Below are 19,546 nucleotides of genomic sequence, written 5' to 3'. Positions count from 1 at the left end.
CATGGGAGATATAAATGAAGATCTCATGTCAAAGAAAAATGAAATACTTTGTAAATGTCATTAATTTAATAGGTACAAATCTATTTTAACAAAAACGTAACTACCTCAAACACATAATTACTGTTTTTCATTAGCTCTAACAGGAGATGAAACTATCCCTAACAATTTACAGTCTGCTTCCAACAATGTCAGGTCTGTAGTAGAACCAAGGAACCTGGAAGATAATTCTAAATCCTTAATCTGGATACGTACTCTTGCTCCTCGTACATATTCATCGCCTCTGCTTGTGGGCCTAGTGCAAACACAATGAAATTTCCATCCAAAGTCAATATATAAATCGTCTTCTACAACATGGAATATTTTACCAATAACCACTTTCCCTGCAGGATCTCCCAACTGAAAAGAAAGTGAAATGATGTTACTTATTGAAATATATGTATCTTTCCTGCAATATAGTATTAAAAAGTTTAAGGGTGAAGTTCAAATCGAAAGGTTTTGCAGGAATGTCCACATTCCTGCAAAACCTTTTGCTTGGAGTTATGAATGTAGATAAAGCACAAGAAGTATACAAGAAAGTAGCAAGTGGAAAGATGTAGTCCCTGACTATAACTATTACTAGGTTGCCTTTCAGACATTACCTTAACATAAGCTTAGAATAAAGCTATATAATTATAATTTTATGTGCAAAGGGTATTCTATTTATCTGTCTATTATGTTTATTGTGTGTGCCGGTATGTGGGTTGGTATACATACTTAAACAAACAAATGCACTTAAACAATTTTTTTAGTAGGCAGCCTTATGAGTGGCGCAAAGGGTAGGGTATTGAGAAAAATTTAGACAAAAATAATCCAATATTTTAATAAAACGTGCATCCTCAATGTACCTTTAAGCGTATCACATGAAAAAAAAAGAAGTGTGCAAGGGCAAACTTTGTAAGTGAAGGTTACTTACATCAATTAATTTTGATTGGCGGAGTAAGGATGCGAATGTATAATTTTCCTCTGTATCTTGGGTATCAATAATATGTGATTGCTTTTCATACGCTTTTGCAAAGCCTCCAGTTTGAGCTGAGGAAGAAGTATTTAAAGTCTTTTCTGGTGCAGAAGGTCCTAAAGACGAACAGTAGTTTCGGTATTTGTTTGGTCTATAGGTTACAATACTTTTCATAGCTTGAATGTGTCTAAGAGATTTCCTTATGTAATGCATTTTAATGCCTGTACTTTATTATATCTAGATAGAACAAAAATAAATTAAGTAATAATTTATTTATGAGCAATTTTCCTTCCTTATTCTTATTTTCTTATTTTATTTTCACTTTTTGACTGACTAGAAACAATGACAGTGACTGTCAGTATTTCTTAAAGATCCAAAAACTTACGTATACTTATATACCTACGTATAGGAATTTTGTATTTTTTTTATTGTACATACATACATAAAATCACGCCTCTTTCCCGGAGGGGTAGGCAGAGACTACCTCTTTCCACTTGCCACGATCTCTTGCGCGGTACCAGAGCTGTGACGCAAGTCCGGATAATCGGATGTTCGGATAATCGGGATTCTACTGTAAATGCTATATTAAATTGATTTACTTAATGGGGTAAATATTTGGTACTAGAAGCCGCCCGCGACTTTGTCCGCGTGGAATCAATCCTAGCCTATATGTTATTCTGATCTTTAGCTACCTACGTACCAAATTTCATAGTAATTGGTTCAGAAGTTTTTGCGTGAAAGAGTAACAAACATCCATACTGAGTGAGATACTGACAAACTTTCGCATTTATAATAGGATATAGGTACTAATTCAGTCAAACCCATGGGTCAAACCCAAACACTTTATGCCACAGAATTCGGAATGTCGGCATTCAAAAATGTCACTGTCATGTCGTCTTGCTACGTTTCGTCATTATATTGTCAAATTACACACGACGACTGGTTATGGAATTTTGAATATGTCGATTATTCGGAATATTATTGGGCATTTTAAATAAATTCTTGAAAATGACCGAAGATCAAGATGCTAAAGACTCGCAATCGGATTCTGGTATCAAAACTTTCACCTCTAAGAATAAGGATAAAAAGTTAAAACCGCAACGTCCGCTGACCAAAGTGATTATTTATATTGTTCACAATGTGGAAACGTTCTTTATTACAGTAACGTGGAATTTAATGGCTGATTATTGGTTATTTCAGATAGTGCTTCGGCGCCTGCCTCCATCTATGACAGAAGAATCGTTCCTGGAACAGGTTTCTCCTATTCCAGAGCATGACCACTTTTATTTTGCTAAGCCTGATTCTTCATTGGGGCATAATGTTTACTCGCGGGCCTACATAAACTTTGTAAACGTTGAGGACATATACCTTTTTAGGGATAAATTTGATGGCTATATATTTTTAGATGAGAAAGGTAAAATATTGAAGTTTTATGTTACTTTTTGATGTAATATGCTGGTGAATGTTCATGTTAACCTAATAAGGTTTTTGTTTTACTGTTGCATATAAGATTTTATCAATATTTGGATTGGTAAATTATGGTTTTAAGAGTCAGTGAAAGGGTCTTAGAAGAATCCCATGCTTATGATACAAACTTTTCCTCAATGACATTTACAATTTAGTGATAGAAGTAACTACTACATTTGTGTTGTACTACAAGTGTGTTGTAGTACCAGATCAAAATAAATAAAAATGTGAATAATTAAAAAAAAATATGATAATTGTTGTAATGTACTCCTTTAATTAACAATAAAGCATTTACTTCCTTACTTTAATTATAATTACAGGTGTGGAGTATGTAGGTATTGTGGAATATGCGCTTTTCCAAAGAATACCCAAAAAGAAAAAGAAAAAAGATCCCAAGTGTGGTACTATAGAGAGTGACCCCATCTATCAGGAATTCATTGAGAGCCTCAACAAGGAGCCAGAAACTGAAAATCAACCAAAACTGGAGTATTCATATCCAGTGAATGATGGTAATTTATCTGTGAGCTTTTGCATAGCCATGTCACTCCCATAAAATCTTTTCTCTTTATTAATAGTGTTGATTTAATTTAGTTAAACCAATGTATGTACATCCTTCATAAAATCTTAACTCTATCAAAGAAGAAGGCAGAGACTATATTTTCCCACTTGTGCCAGGCCCTGTTTACTTTATCTCCATAATTACTCTCTTCATTACTAAGGATACTCCTGATCCGATGTTACACCAGGAGTTCTGCAATTTAATGTAACTACACAATAAATCCTTTTAACCTGTTGATTGTAAATTGTTGTACCAAATAATTTAACAGCAAACATATGTTAAATACCAACAATGTCTATCAGTGAAAATGATCCTATTTTTGATCATTTTGTTTAAAAACAACCAACCTGTATCATTTGGTTTTTATAGGAAATGACAAAAAAGTGCAGTCTACACCTCTACTTGAGTATCTGGCAGCCCGTAAACAGGACAAGCGCGGAAGAGACGAGCGCAGGAGAAGGGAAAATGATAAGAGGAAAATGAGAATCGAACGAAAGACTAAAGAAATGCCTATCAAGGTATGCTTGATTTTTATTTTGATTCAGTAATGTCATGCCCACTCTCCGTAAGTAGGAAAAAAGGTTTATAGGTTGATTCCACTGAACTGGAAGATAAAATTATTAAAAATATAGTATTTATATCTGCAACTACATTTAATGTAACATTCATAAGTTCAATTCTTAGATTAATATTGAGATCAACTATCTTTTTTATCGTATTGATACATTATATTTTATGCCCTGTGCATCAAGTGATAAATCTTTTATTTACTGGTATAGGTTGACCACCATTGTCTGAGCCAACATTATAACTACTTTAACAGGCCATTTAATTATTTTTGTTGATTATCATTCATTTCCTTCCTTCCATTTATTGAACATTTCATTAGAGGCCTGGCGACATATCAGAAGATGAAACTTATAATGAATGTTGTGACTATTCTGAACACAAACACAAGAACTTTTGGTTTGGAGAACAAAGAGTTTATCACAAAAGTAGAGTAAAACCCAATGTGAAACCTGATCTTAAAATTGTCCATGGGTCTGATGAATTTATAAGCACAGATTCAGATTGGGACAGTCAATTTCCAGCTTTGTGTATGAAAACCCATAATACCTTTACCCTTACTTCTGGTAAATTTTATGGAAAGGATGAAACAGTAGGAGTAAATGAAAAAAGTGGTGGAGATACTTATGTCAAGGTGCTAAATAGTTCTTACTGTAGTTGGGTAAAAATGTCAGGAAAGAAATATTGATATTGTACTGTAAAGTAGTTTAAATACATTAAATATACATTAGAAATTGTGAGGGTATATTTTCATTATTTAGTGATTGATTGATATGTTATGATATGTTTGTGTATTCAAAATAATTTTAGTGCAGCTGCTCAAGTAAAAGTTTAAATTAGAAACTAACCAAAAATACACTTAGTATAGCATCAGGTATTCATTCATATCATTGAATTAACTGCAGAGTTCAATTATTATTAAATAAACACTTCCTGGTATGTAAGTATCCTATCATAATATGGTAAAGAGATTATCCCATTATAATAATCCTGTATTCTGGAGATTTAGTAGATAACTTATACAGTTTTTCACATAGATTTGTCTGCAGATTAAGGTGTGCTTATTATTTTCGGTTACCTTTCAACAAGTCCACAAATTATAGCTTAGAGTTAAATGCAAACCTTCGAGCTCTGCTTATTTACTGTTAATATTTTAGGAAGAGGAGACTGGAGATGAAGTTAAAAAAATAAAATCACGTGAATGGGAAAAAGAGAAATCTTCGACAGATTTGAAAGATGATTCTTCTAGATCAGAAAATAAAGATGGAACTGTATTTGAATCTAAAAGTTACAGAGATCAGCGTAAAATTGAAAACAAAATTGTTGGTGATAAGAAAGTAAAGAAAACTGATGTTGACAAGAAAGATATTTCTGGTAAAGACGGTGACTTAGATGAAGATTCGGACCGGGGACACAAAAAAGATAAAAAAGACAAATTAAAGGAGTCAGCACGAGAAATTAAAAGTAAAAAATACAGCGAAATTAGGAAAGAGAGAATCAAGCAGACTGAATTTGTGAAATCAGAAAAGCAATCAGTAATTAATAAAATAATATCATCTGACGGGAAATCTAAATCTCTCAATTATGACGATATAAAACCTTTCACTCAGTTACCACAAGTGAAAACAGATGATTTGACAAAAATAATAGAGGGTATGGATAGAAAAATGAAACTTGATGAAGCTCAAAGAGATCATGATGTATCAGAGAATACATCTGCATCCAAAATAAGAAGGAGCAGTTTAGAATCGGGAGAACTATCCACGAAAGAAGAAGTCGTTTTAAAAAGGCAGAAATCACTTGATGACAGGAGCAAATCGACAGACAGAGAAGGCTCTGAGGAAAAAGACAAGAGCGACGGTAGTGATCGTCGCATGGAGAAAAGGATTAGAAATAAGGTGTGTATAACATTCAGAGAAACTTTCTACTATTATTTAAATCGGATTGTTGAACTTTACAATTGGTACTTTAACTTTATAGTACAATTTAAACTTAGCTGATAAAAGTTAACTTTTCTTCTCACAGGATCGCCCAAGCATGGTCATATACCAACCAGGAATGGGAAAATTCAGCAAACAAAGATTAGCGAAAGAAAAGGAGACACAACCACAGACTAAGCTGATAAACGATAGTGAAAAGAAAGACACCTGAGAATATGGTCACGCCACCCGAAAATTGGACACCATTTAACGGAATCACCAGAAGCTGGCATTCAAAACATGTTCTTGGGGAAGTAGAAGAGGACATAATGAATATGCCAACTGATGGACACTCTGTTCGAGTTTATTAAGCTGTTGTTTTTATTTCCTTAGTTAACATACAGTGATGGGAAGGCGATGTTTTCACAATCGGCATAGCATTCAGTGCTTCGTATTTTTATTTAGCTTGTGATCATTTAGTTCCGTTTGTTTAGTTCATTTAAATATAATTCGTTTCTTAAACTGCATTGGTTTTTCAATTGATTTCTTTCTGGTATTTTAGGAGTAATGAAACAATGAAATAATTTATTATGATAACTTTATTAAAAATAACGATTTCTACTCTATCACAGTAATTTTAGTGTACCTATCTTAGACTAAATTTTTGGACCGATATATCAACATAAAAATAGTTATTACAAATCCAGTGACTAATTCATAATAAAGTGTTCTTATTATTATTAATAGAGTTAAATTAATATACTATATAAAAAGTATAAGATCCTACCTTGTGGTATAGGCAGCAGTTGCCATTAATTTGAAAAAATTCTTGCACGTTTCTTCTTTGTTTATTCGTTTTTAATAAATATACAGAGTAAATGTTATTTGCAATAAAAATTATGTATGAAAAACCTACAGGAAATCTTACGTACGAGGAAAATTAATCACAAGATCTCAAAACTTTCTTAAAAAAAATTGGGTTAGATAATATTTAAATCTTTGGTCTCAAAGTAAATATATTTGTCCCATTTATATTGGCAAAAAGGACATTGTACACATAGGCATAAACACAAATTTATAAATCTAGTCAGCCTTTATAAGCCTCTTAAAGTAAATATAATGGAAGATATCAAATGCGTTAAAACTATAACCAAATGTCCTAGATTCCAAAAGAGACAGACAAAGCTCGCGGACGGATTTTATATTGTTTTATAAATTGAAAAAAAAGAAAAACTTTGGAAGCCCTTTATTTATGAGAATTAACCAAAATAAATGTGAGCTAATCATTATATTGGGATAGAAATAAATAGGTTCTACCTTATGTTCATGACAATTTATTAAGATAATTCACACAATTATTGTGTTTGGTCTACGTTTTGCATTACTCAAGACTTATAGTAGAGGTTTAGCACGTACCTTCTTAATATCGACCTAGACTAGTAAAATACCATCCTATAGATTTTTCAACAAAGTGCCTTAATACTAAGAAATCTAATAATATCAGATCTAAAAAATCTATTAGACTATAAGTAAACAATAGACTACCCCTCTTTGGTGTTTGAAACTTAGGTATCGTGCATTTAGTTTAGAATCATACTTCAACTAAATAGTTGACCCAACCGGCCTATGATATGACTATTTCATAAGAAAGTGCAAAGCAATAATTTTTTTTTGAGGTGAATTTACAAGTATAATTTTTTGTTCCAAAATACGTCGGCCCAAAAGACTATTTGGCAATGAGGCAAATAAAAAAAAAGGGTAGGTAGATATGTATATCACAAATCAAGTTGGTATGACAAGGGCGCGCCCAGTCTAAATCCTGCATATTTTTTAAAAACTATCTCTTCTATAACATTATTCTTCATAATTTAGCGTGATCAAAGAAAAGACATCGAGATTTATAGATCTGATGGCATATTGTAAACATTCCGTCTGGGCCACTTTTAGTCTATTTTGACAATAGGTCGTTCTTAGATCTTTAACGATCTAGGCTAAAAACCCAAATTTACAATACCCGAATGCCCAAAAATGACGTAAAATACCCGAATAAGGTTCGAAGCACACAACCATTTTTCTATAAAAACCGACTAAACTTAAACCATAGTGAATCAAACTGTAGAAGAACCGCCATCGTTATTGAGGATCGGCACGGCCGCGTGTCTATCGCTGTCGTTCTTGGGCACAATCTTCTTGATCTTCTCCGCTGGGGTCTTGGTCTGGGCCACGTTGTGCCGATGCATCAGGTAGAGGAGCAGCATGAAGCCGACAAGGAAGCCGGCGAGCCCGCCGGTCACTGTCAGCCATGTACGACGGGCGGTGTGCACGCTCTGGAACTGTAAAAACAGTTTTTAATCGACTTTGTCATGATAGGTGCCGTGTGGTTCCCGCACTTTAGAATAGAACCACTTCATATCTTTCCCATGGATGTCTAAAAAGGCGACTAAGAGATAGGCTTATAATCTTGGGTGTCCTCCTATAGGCGATGGGCTAGCAACCTGTCATTAAGAATTTGAATCTCAATCTATATATATAAAACTCTTCCGTTACTGAGTGACTGACTGACAGACAACGCACAGTCGAAACTACTGGTCGTAGACAGCTGAAATTTGGAATGTAGGTTCCTTGGGATATGTAGGGGAGCACTAAGAAAGGATTTTTGGAAATTCAACCCCCAAGGGGGGGAAAAGGGGTAAAAACGTTTCTATGAAAAATCTTATTCCTTGGGTTTATAAACTTTAAACTTGGCATGAACACGTACATAGGCAAGTAAATATGTTTGACATTATAAGTTTTTTCAAACTACCCTCCAATGGTGATTTAGGGGGTGCGATTGGGTGACTGATTTATTAACGCACAGCCGAAACCGCTCGGTATAGGAGTCTGAGATTTTGAACAGAGGTTCCTTTAGTAACATAAGTGAGCACTAAGAAGGGATTTTTGAAATGTCAACCCCCAAGGGGGGGAAACGGGATAAACTGAGCCGGGGCTGCGGGAAAGTTCTAACGAGATACCGTGGCCCCGGAAAGCAAAGGGCAACTGAAGGAACGAGGTGGGTTTTAGTCAGTAAAAGTCTGACACTCCCTTCCTTTCCACCCACAGCGGGAGAGGTCATTTGATGATTTCATGTTCGAGAGGGCGGACGCGTCATCACACAGCTAACCTACGCGGCATCGCGCCACTCCACGCCCGCCCTCCGGACCGTCGGGTGAAACCCTCCCCTCGCTGCCTTCAATGGGAACTCCCAGTGAAGACGTAAAGACCCAGGCCGCCACGGCCGCCCCATCGACCTGCCTACAGTCGCAGGCAGCGATGTTTGACCTGACCTGACCAATCACTCCGACTCCCCTTAGGGAGTATGGGAAGACCCGATGTCGTTTTGTCGCGCAAGTTAACTCACTCTCATTGGGTTTTGTTTATTAGATATTACGGCATTATTTAGAAATTACGGCAAATGCATGTAGAACAGACAATATATAGTTATGAGTTCCAGTCTTGGTCACTGACTGCGCGAATTAGTTACAGCGGGATTTTCACGTGATGCTACAACCATGAATGTAGTTTTAAAAAGGTTCTTCGCAAAGAGGAATACTGTTTCTGCTTTTCCCTATTAGATAATTGGTATATTTGGTATTTATATGGATATCAGTGTATTATGATCAGCGTTATTTATCATGCGTTATGTTACCCATCTATTTATTTAACTATCTGAGATACCAATAAAAAAATAATGACCTTATAAGCATAGGGAAATTTAAATTGCTTATGTATTAAACAACAGATGTGGAAAAGATTTGATTGGGTGTTTTATAATTTTGGATAAAAAAACAGTACGTCAAAAATAAGTTTGTACAAAAATACATTTATGATAACACTATGTACAGCATACAACGGAGAATAACCACGACAGACTCTTCCACGCGTACGAAGTCGCGGGCAACAGCTAGTTCTCATATAAAGCTGAACGCGGCCTTTCAGACTTTAAAACAGTTGGCTCTGTCTACCCCGCAAGCGATCTACACGTGATTATATGCATATTCCTTTGAAGGGGCCGAATATCTTGATTAATATTGGGATGTAATTCATCAGAATTTTTGTGGACGTTTGTTGTACGAGTATATCCCAAAGTAGTAAATTTTAAGTAAGTAGGTATTATTTGACCATACTCGTAAAGAAAAATACCAACCTTTTATGTACCTAATGTTAAGTTCGCTGTAAGTTTGGGCATATCTATTAGTTGTATTTTAAATTTTAATGTATGAAGGAATAATTAACACAACGCGAGAACAGTATTTTTAGATTAGGTAGCTTAAATATTATCGTATCATGTAGGTATGTAAAATGTATGTGTGGCATTCTGTATATGGATGAAGCAAGCTTTACCTGCTGACATATGTTTCGCGCCACACTTAGTCGACACTGCGTGTAACCTAGTTTAAGATTTTTTGTATATACCTAACTATATTTTATTGTTACCAAAGAATTTATTGCGTACTTTCAGTTTGGAATAGACTTCGGATTGTTCAACAATATTCCAAACTACAGAATCGAAGTTCTTTTATTGCTAAATGATTATTGACCCATAGACTTAATTGGAAGACGTAACGTACGACGTAATGCAAAACGTACCTTTGAATACATATCCTTACATCTCACATACGTCACGTTGAGAACTTCCAAGTAAGTATCGTTTGTGGAACACCTATGAAACTCTGCAAAGGAATTAAACAAATTTAATATCAAATTTTACGTAACTCAATGTCCATAAAACAATTGGGTGAAATTACTTATACAAACCATCGGAATTAAGTTTTTTGTAGTCATCCGAATCCAATATGAAATTAATCGATTTGTATTGATACCAGGAGACAGCGGTTTTTATTTTACACAAATTAATTACTTCAATAGATTTCGTTAGATCAATTTTCTTCAAGTTGCACATTGCAGCGAATTGTTGCGCTTCAAGCGACATCAGAGGATTATACGAAACGTTGTAGTGCACTAAATGTGGCAGGGTCCCCCAGTTCGGTAAGATCTCTAGTTTGCAATTAGATATATCTAGCAGTTCTAAAGGAGCTTTTATTGGTCTACTGAGATGTAAATTACTTATACTCATGTGAAGCAATGGATTGTTTTTCAAATAAAGGTTGCGCAAGGATGGTAATTGGAAAATAGAATTTGGTAATTCCAGTATGACGTTGTTTGAGAGGTCCAAACTTTGCAGGTACGGTAGAGAGTCGAAAGCATCCTTGTCAATGCGGTATATTTGGTTTTCAGTCAAGTAGAGGTATTTTATATTTGAGTAACTGGACAGCGTATCGGTCAGGATTTCGTATAATCTGTTGTCACTGAAGTCCAAGATCTGAAATCATAAAAATGTTTTAAGTGATAAGTAATTTAGGTCTAATTTCTTATTGGTACATCCATATAAAGAGTGAGTTTGTTATCATCTCATAAGTAGCCATGTTAGTCATGAAATTTTATTGGCGTTTAAATGATCCTGACCTTAGGTTGATTAACACAATTGACTGTAGGTAAATTAGGTTTCCTTCGTCAGCCTAGTAGGTAGGTACCTAACCTAACGTGCTCCTGCTCTAAAAATTATCAGTTAAAAGGAGATGATCTTGGCTTATTCATGAACGTTGACAAGGTAAAGGAAATAAATAGGTGAGTATAGAGGGCCACAAGCGGTAACGTGTTACGACCGGTCACGATACCTAATAAACGTATATTATTCCCTCTATAGAGTTTATTCGAGATTAACCAAAGTGATAAAGAAGGGAGAGAATAAGCTTAAGCAAATGTAAATAATAGGGCTGATCCTACCTCGATGCCGCTCTTCAAACTTGGAATCTTGTTCAGACGCAGACCAGCGCAATAAGCCCCATACATATCGTAAGCTCTTTCGTGACTGCAGTGCGTTAGCTTAGGTGAGAGAACCTCCATGGGGTTGGAATCTCCTTGGGCGCATGTTATACACAACCATGCCACGACCGCGCAACAGCTGAATCTGAAAAATAATTGTATTCTATTAAAATAAATTCTGTGTTGAATAAGGATAAATCCAAAATGATCAAGTATGTCTGTCTTGTTGTCCTATGTTAAGCACTCAAGTAAAAAATTTAATATGGTCTTTACTACTTTCTTAATCCGCTAATTCATTCTACGGTTGGCTCTGCCTACCCCGCAAGGGATATAGACGTGATTATATGTATGTATGAGGTTTAAATGGCCTATTGTTTTGTTTAAATTTTTTTTTTGAGAGCGATGGGTCTTCATCTCTTTAGAATAAGTAAATAATTATATCGGGAGTAGGATCTTGCCTTATTATTTCTGTTTTTCTAGTCTAGGTAACTCACAGGTAAGGTACTTACAGAAATCTGAATAATTCTTTTTTTAATTAATGTGAGTCAGCCTTATTTTTTTTTATTAGGAAATTTCCTTTGAGATGTTGCACCCTTGCGCTTTAACGAATGGCTGCATATTCGGGTGATAGAATGTTTACAAAAGTTTATCATAGTTAGTATCAACCTTTCTAGTTGGCATCACGAAATTGTTGTACGCATGCAATGATAAGGGACGAAAGTAGGTAACTATATCTATGCATATGAAGATAACGAAGCAAAATAATGTTGCAACCGAGACGAGCAACTAGCCAAGCCATCAGCTCGCTTACTTATTTTATGTAACTTTGGTAATAAAATTCAATTAATACACTCGAGACTTAACTTACCTTCTTTCTGTCGCGGTTGGGTAAAAACTAGCGCAATTTTTTAATTTTTGTACTTATCTAATTTGAATGCAAGATATCTTAATATTTATTTAAACTTAACTTACACAGAACTCAGTTCGAAAATTGAACTAAAATATATCTTTCAACAAAACAGTAAAGTGCGTACGAGTACGTAAGTCAAAAATATTATTCATGGCCTATTCATTCATGAACTATCGATATACCACATCTTACATCCAAACATTTTGTAACTAGGAAGAGTTGTGTATACCTATTACCTATTTGCCTCCTTTCAACTAAATCTGATAACCATTTCTGAATAGAATAATGTTTGTGACTATCTATCCAAGCATTAAACAATACACAAGATGTTTATCGAAGACGTATAGAAAGGATGCGTTTAGTGCAGAAAAAAAGCATGATGATGATGAAATAATTATGCAGTCTCCACATGTTAGTAATCATAGGTCCATACAATACGTACGTCCAAACATACATAAAAATGATTGACTTTTACGATCTGAACGGCCCTAAGACACTCGTATGTAGAAAATACTTTTGTTATAATGGGGGCGATACTGGTTTATATATAAGTAACGTAAGTAAACCATGACACAGTATGCCTGCCTATTCCACGTGATAAATATAATAAAGTATCATATCTTAATAGTAAGCAAATAGATGCGGCAATTAAGGCCTCGAGTGACAACAGTGATTCGAGTTTCTGGGTCTTTGTCCTGGAAACCTGAGCGTTGGGGAACGCCGAATTGCCATGCTCTTTTGCAATCATTAGACGGTATCATAGATATCTTTATCGATGCACATAAACTAGGCCGATGTTGTTCTTTTGCTATTTGTTTGTACTAGGTATATGCATAGGCCATAGATTAAGCAATGGCATGTACCGAATTCGTCATTAGGGATATTTAAGAATTGTTGTACGACTTCAGTAAACAAGCAGCAGTCTCCAACAATCTAATCATTATACAAATATTTAACTTCCTAATTAAATTTGTACTGAACGTTAGATAATTATTGTATCTTAATACTAAGGTACCTCTATGACTCTATTAATTTTTACAAAAGTAATATTTTGTTGAAAGTTAAATGATGTTGAAAGTAACATATACCTAGATGATTACGGTTATATGAATAGGCTAGTAAATCATCAGGTTTTTATTGCCTTTATAACTTTTATAATACGAAGTTTGCTGCAAATTAGCAAGGTACTATCTATATATTGTGATTGCCGGATGACTCTATACGGAAACTGTTTTCAGAAAAGTGGTAGGTACCATATTATTCCTCTACAATGGTCTGCCAACGCGGTGCCTATAATTTCCTTGCTCATAATACGGTGACATTGTAAAACGAGTTAGTTGTTCTTAATGTTATGTCAGCAGAGATAATGAAAATAATGGAAGTTAAATTAATATCAAATTAGAGGGTTTAGAGTAATGCTATAATAGTGTGTATAATGGCGATCCTCGTGATATGTCAAGCCATGCCATTCCTGACGTCAAGCCGTCTTTGTTGTCGTTAATTGTACTTTGGGAACGCTAGCTGTTGTGTCGCCAATATAACCCTGATAGTGTGAACTGTGATAAGAGCTGTCATTGAACTCGAATCTATCGCTATCTTAGAATTAATAAAAATATATCAAGCGTATGTTCATCTTGAGCACAGAGTGTAACACATAAATCACACTTCTTTCTCGGAAGTAAGCAAAGACCACATTTTTCAGTTTCAACTCTTGAGTACAAGCAACAATTTTGCTACTTAATTGTTTTAATTTTACATGTTAGTTTGTTACATATTTTTTCATTGTGGTAATACCACTATGGCCTATTTCTTATATTATTTATCAAAATGGGAAAGCTGCTCTTACATGGCCATTTTGTGCCTATATGATCTTAAAATGAATGGTCTCAATAATTCCAGAGGATTTGAATAACACTTATGTTATATCTTTTGTTACCAAGTCTACCAATATTAAAACGCAAAGGTGACTGATGATGAAGGAGCATTTTGATTGATATTTAAACGCATACTCAACTACAAAATCTTTTAGGCTAAGTAACCATTACATCATGGTAACTTAGACATCCACTTAGAAAGGATTTGCCTACATTCCTGGAAATAAACGGGATTTTTTGTTTTAAGCAAGGGTTGATAAAATACAAACATGTTCTCCTTAGCTTCAAAGTCAACTGTCCTGAATTTGTCACAGAAAAATAAGATTTTCATGTAATGTATATTAGCGTTTAGTTTGAAATAAAGTTTCATCTCAGAAAGAAATAAATTTAATAGATAGATGACAATTAAATTAATTACTTAAAACTACAACAAGTAAGCCAAGTAAATGGCCAATGTACCTTTATCTGCTTTGTAAATGATCATACATTAGGTGCATGTCATCATAGAAATTGAAATTATATTTAATTTCAATTTTTATAGATATGATAGATACTCACTTTTAAAATTTCAAATGAAGCTATCTTAATTTCAGTTGATACAATTTTTATTAAACTGTAAAATCCTACATGTTGGTTACGATTCCATAGAGCCATGATTTTGCTTTGTTTTCAATGATATCATTTAGCAATGAGATAAGTCTCTCAGTTTGATTAGATACGCACTGATAAATGTTCAAGGTAATCATAATGAATCTTCATTTAAAATAACAATTTAAAATATCGATTGAAGTAAGAAGTATAAGGACTTCCTTACTAAATTGCCACTATATTGAGCATAACACGCCATAGGTACATAGGATCATATCTATCGGTGATCTTAATATTTTCACTCCTTTTTTTGTTCCGGTGAAGTTTTGTAAACTAGTACAATTCATTACGAAAATTAATTTTAAAGGTTCGTTTGGTTTCTTCTCGTTCCTTTATATTCAAATTGAAATTCACAATAAACAAATATCAACATTTCATCATAATTGGCCGATTTATTGGGTACCAAATAATCAAAAAGATACAGTTTAAATCTCAATTTTTTTCAAATCATTGTAAAACTAAGCCCGGGCAGTGGTGCCATCAAGTTTTAAAATTTATAAAACCATTAACAAGATGTCATCATGTCCCTATACATAACACGACTCTTTATAGGTACTTGTAGTATCTTTATATAATTCAATAACAACATTGATCAACAAGTCGACAACATCACTTGTGTTTTATATTAGCTTCTTGTAGCGGACTATCTATATCTACATGTGCAGGGTCTTGCAGTTAACCGTCTTAATTGTGCAGAGGTCAAATTAATTCCCAGTAATTGCTGCCTCAGTTCTGGACAGAAAACTTCGCAGAATAAGAAATGAAATGAATCATTCTTGATAGTGAATTTATCTTCACGTGTAGGTACCTATAAACATGTTTTCCTACTGTTATCTTAAATGGAATGTTTGTTTTATTCTGAATTCATCACTTGTTCCAGTTGTTAATTCTCTCTCATCATATCATGCTCTTAAATGAACGCTTACGCTTTGCAAAAATTCGGCAATGTTTACACAATCGGCTACTAGTACCTGTCTGACACAAACCAAAACTATCAATAATGATTAAAATTATTAACCATTTTGGTACCTAAAAGCTTTTAAAATAGAAAAATATACTCAATAATTGGATTAAATATAAATTGGATAAAGGTGCTTTCATCATAACTTTCTATTCTATCGAACTTTTCGAGTGTAGGAAAATACAAACAAGTACGAACCTATACTAAGTAGGTAGGTATGCCTACCTACTTTCTTCATGAGTTATATATTTTATGCCCTTTATCAATTCAAAGTTTTTAGTCATAAGGATATCCTGTTTATTATCTGATTGTGCCTTTTTGTAAAATATCGATAGATTGATCGTAAGTACTTGCTCTTCATTGCCCTCCTGACGTTTAGTCCTGGTTGTGTCTTCACCTCTGTGTAGAGGATCCTGATGTCCGCCTGTGACCATGATCGTGGGTAATGGTTGAACTGCTTCTAGATATCAGCTGATACCAGAGTGATCAGATATTAACAAAGAAGTATTATTCTAGAACTGCACCCGATTTGAATTGTATCGATCCCGATAAAGCATTGAACGGAAGCTGTTGGTACGACCGAGGGACACTCCTGCGCAGTGTGCGTGGCGGCCCCAATTGTCTGATTGATCTTTATGACTCGTCCACGCCCCCGTAATCGCGATTCAAAGAAATTCATCTAAATAATTACTGAACTTTATAGTTTGTCATACAAAATTTTTATTCAAGAATGTAAATAATACTTAATTGAATCATAGTTTGATGTTAATAATACTAATTTTGATGATGCACATTCTCGTAATACCAAGTCATACAGCAGTTGATGAATAATCGAACTACGTACGACATATAGATATCATAACCACTAACCAGGCAACTTTTTGGTATCTAATTCCGGTTTACAGTTACATTTTCCATGATTAATTTTAACTAACTAGGAACCACATATGTATATTCACTTGGAAGATTGGCCGCAGTTATTTAGCTCGTCATTTTCTTTTCAAGTTATTGTTCAAAATGTCTACTTTACAAGCGTTCTATTTTCTTACCTAACCGTATTTAGAATAAAAAACATCTGTTCAAATATAATTTCTGAAACGAAGTGAACGTTAAATAAAATAGAGGACAAAAATTTTAACAACCTATCTTAGGTAGGTACTCACATTAACTATACATTACAATGAGAAAAAATTTCGGGTCGGTTTTCACCAAAACAAACGTGATTTTAAATAAAATTTTTGGTCGATTTTAATAGACAGATATATATGTGCAAATATAAAAAAAATATAATACATATTTAAGAAACAAACGTGGTGATGGTACGGAACCTTTCGTGCGCGAGTCCGACTCACACTTGGCCGGTTTTAATTTCCCTGGTTGTTGGCTGGTTGCAAATCTTCGGGCCAGTTAGAAACATAATAAAGTTTTATTAAATAACGTATCTATTTGTGTTAACGTTTCAAAATGAATAGAATAGAATAGATTTATGTTCAAAATTGGATACAAGGTATCACTTCTTGATGTCACATCACTTACTATAACTCATACCGCTTCCAAAGCGCATCTGTAGAAAAAACGGCGGAACAAACCAAACCGCAGCATTTTCACCGGACGTCAGTTTACATATATAGATCTCTTAAATCTAAATAGTGAATGTTGATGTACACTAAGTATTTGAAAAATAAAAATATAGTTTAAGTGTTGGTGTAGGTGCAATAGTTTGCTTGCCCCTTTGACACCACCTAATTTGATTTTGAGTTAGTGAATATTATCCTTCATTCGCATCGACATTTTTATATTTATATAATGTTTAGGTGGTGTGCTCGTACTTTACTCTGCCGGAAACTGATTACCTTAAAATTAAACGTTCCATTCACATACTAGGTAACCTTGTTTTTATGAATATTTCTTTGCTTCCATCCCTTTTATGGCTCGTATTAACATATTGGTATGAATTTCAAAATTCAACCAATTCATTACAAATGAGATAAGTATGAATCTCGTAGCGTATGGGTAGGTAGATTAGAGCCATACAACTTCGCTGCTACAATTCGTGGACATAAGTGTAAGTCATGATTTTGAGTCATACGAATTCATCACTTTATTTGGCAAGTAAGTACCTACTTCTTACACGTGTTGTCTTGACATATAAAACAGCGGCGAAATTAGTTGTGTCATAAGTAGCTACCTACCTACTTATGCAATGAAGGTTCTTCTTTAATCTCTTCAGTGCTTTTTTTTCTTACTCGTAAGGTAGAGATTTATCCATATCTAAGAGTAAAATATTAAAGAGGACACAGCCCAAATCGGTATGTCTAGAGATTTTATATAAATCATCAATAGAAAAAGAATAGGACCACTCCATCTGTTTTCAATGGATGTCGTAAAAGGAGACTTCTCTTACGCGATGGGCTAGCAACCTGTGACTATTCGAATCACCAAATAGCTGAACGTGACCTTTCAGTCTTTTGAAGACTGTTGGCTCTGTCTAACCCGCAAGGAATAAAGGCGTGATTATATGTATGTATTTATGATAATTATGTGGTGGCCGATTATTTCGTTTAAACGACTACGATACGAAATAACATGTTATGTACAATTTTTTACAGAATACGCATTACTACACTATATCTACTGTGCCTGTCTATGTATCTATCTACCTTTATTACTTTTGCTAAATACGAGTAAACACTAAAACTTACATGACTTTGATATACCTAAGTAAATACCTACCTATCAGAAGTGTTGTTTTTAGTATGTAACAGATAAATCAGTTAAAAACGAATATGTGTTATATAAGTACCTACCTATCAAGCGCTGTTTTTATGTATAACGCGGTGAGGTTAGTCTACTTCTAGACATGGGTATAGAAGATTACAAGCTTCCATTTCCACTTGTACAGTTACGGCGTTGCGAGTAAAGTACCTAATAGGTATTTTTTCACAAAAGTCACAAGTATTGTGTCACTTTACGCATTATTATTGGTATGAATAGATTCCGGTTTAACAATTACAGCTTAATTGGAAAATTATTTCACAAAATTAGTCAAATCACTTTAATTACTTAAAACGCAACGATATAAGAGCAGAGTACGACGATAAGAGTATACTAAAAGTCCAATTAAATACTAAGAATAAGAATTTCCTCATACCTGTACATCTCCAGATATCCACAAAATTGCACACAATCAGAAGTTTCTGGATTCAGTAATCAGCTGGTCCTCATCACTACCACTTCACAACCTTCTGAACAACGTTGCACGTCCAGAGATTCACTAGGGAGCCGCAATCAACGACGGGAAGCGTTCGTTGAACTGATTCAATTAACTCACTGCCTACATCTGATTCCTCGGCATAGGGAGTCTTCACTCACCGGAGGATGAACTGATACTAGACCCGCTTTAATCTTTTATCAGTTGTCCTTCTGAAGCGATGCACGCCGCCGAACTACTATGAGACAATAAACGATACGCTCATTTCGGCCTGATAGGTGCCATTATTAGATATGAATATCTAAATGCCTGATTGGTTAATCGATTACATTAAAGTTTACAATAGTTCTTGTTTGTCCTATAAATGATGTCTTTGTTTTGCCTTCACTTGCGATAAAAGAGCAAGCCTCAGAATGTTGATCTTAATTATTTGAGAAGATACAAAAATGTCATGTGATTAGCTTATTTTCCATATCTTTTTTATACTTATCATCGAATGCATAAAGAGAGCACAGTGGTAATGTGTTAAGTGAGCGCAATTGGATAAATAATAGAGAGAATTGACGCTTTATTA

General features: G+C 34.4%; 3 protein-coding genes across 4 annotated transcripts; 1 reads left to right on the top strand and 2 right to left on the bottom strand.

Moving 5' to 3' along the window:
• Positions 1 to 47: 47 nt before the first annotated feature.
• On the bottom strand, positions 48 to 1,337 carry LOC106137826 (small ribosomal subunit protein bS1m). Its single transcript, XM_013338746.2, has 2 exons — positions 953 to 1,337; positions 48 to 396 (listed from the first exon to the last, which is right to left on the bottom strand). The coding sequence occupies exons 1-2, from the start codon at positions 1,205 to 1,207 to the stop codon at positions 118 to 120; spliced, it is 534 nt and encodes a 177-aa protein (XP_013194200.1). The 5' UTR covers positions 1,208 to 1,337; the 3' UTR covers positions 48 to 117.
• A 575-nt stretch (positions 1,338 to 1,912) lies between these two features.
• Positions 1,913 to 6,031, top strand: LOC106137801 (regulator of nonsense transcripts 3B). Of its 2 annotated transcripts, none has more exons than XM_013338709.2 (6): positions 1,913 to 2,110; positions 2,195 to 2,408; positions 2,782 to 2,970; positions 3,390 to 3,538; positions 4,745 to 5,485; positions 5,613 to 6,030. In XM_013338709.2, exons 1-6 carry the CDS (start codon positions 2,003 to 2,005, stop codon positions 5,736 to 5,738), a joined length of 1,527 nt encoding a protein of 508 aa, XP_013194163.1. In that variant the 5' UTR covers positions 1,913 to 2,002; the 3' UTR covers positions 5,739 to 6,030. The 2 variants fall into 2 exon arrangements, with proteins under 2 accessions (XP_013194163.1, XP_013194164.1); XM_013338710.2 differs by having other exon boundaries at positions 1,920 to 2,045; positions 5,613 to 6,031.
• Positions 6,032 to 6,087: 56 nt separating this feature from the next.
• On the bottom strand, positions 6,088 to 19,210 carry LOC106137835 (tsukushi). Its single transcript, XM_013338759.2, has 5 exons — positions 18,913 to 19,210; positions 11,330 to 11,513; positions 10,301 to 10,865; positions 10,133 to 10,215; positions 6,088 to 7,839 (listed from the first exon to the last, which is right to left on the bottom strand). Exons 1-5 carry the CDS (start codon positions 18,918 to 18,920, stop codon positions 7,615 to 7,617), a joined length of 1,065 nt encoding a protein of 354 aa, XP_013194213.2. The 5' UTR covers positions 18,921 to 19,210; the 3' UTR covers positions 6,088 to 7,614.
• Positions 19,211 to 19,546: the final 336 nt, after the last annotated feature.

This window comes from Amyelois transitella, chromosome 3 (assembly GCF_032362555.1).
Source record: "Amyelois transitella isolate CPQ chromosome 3, ilAmyTran1.1, whole genome shotgun sequence".
NCBI classification, from domain to species: domain Eukaryota; kingdom Metazoa; phylum Arthropoda; class Insecta; order Lepidoptera; family Pyralidae; genus Amyelois; species Amyelois transitella.
This window is presented reverse-complemented; position numbering and strand designations above follow the sequence as displayed.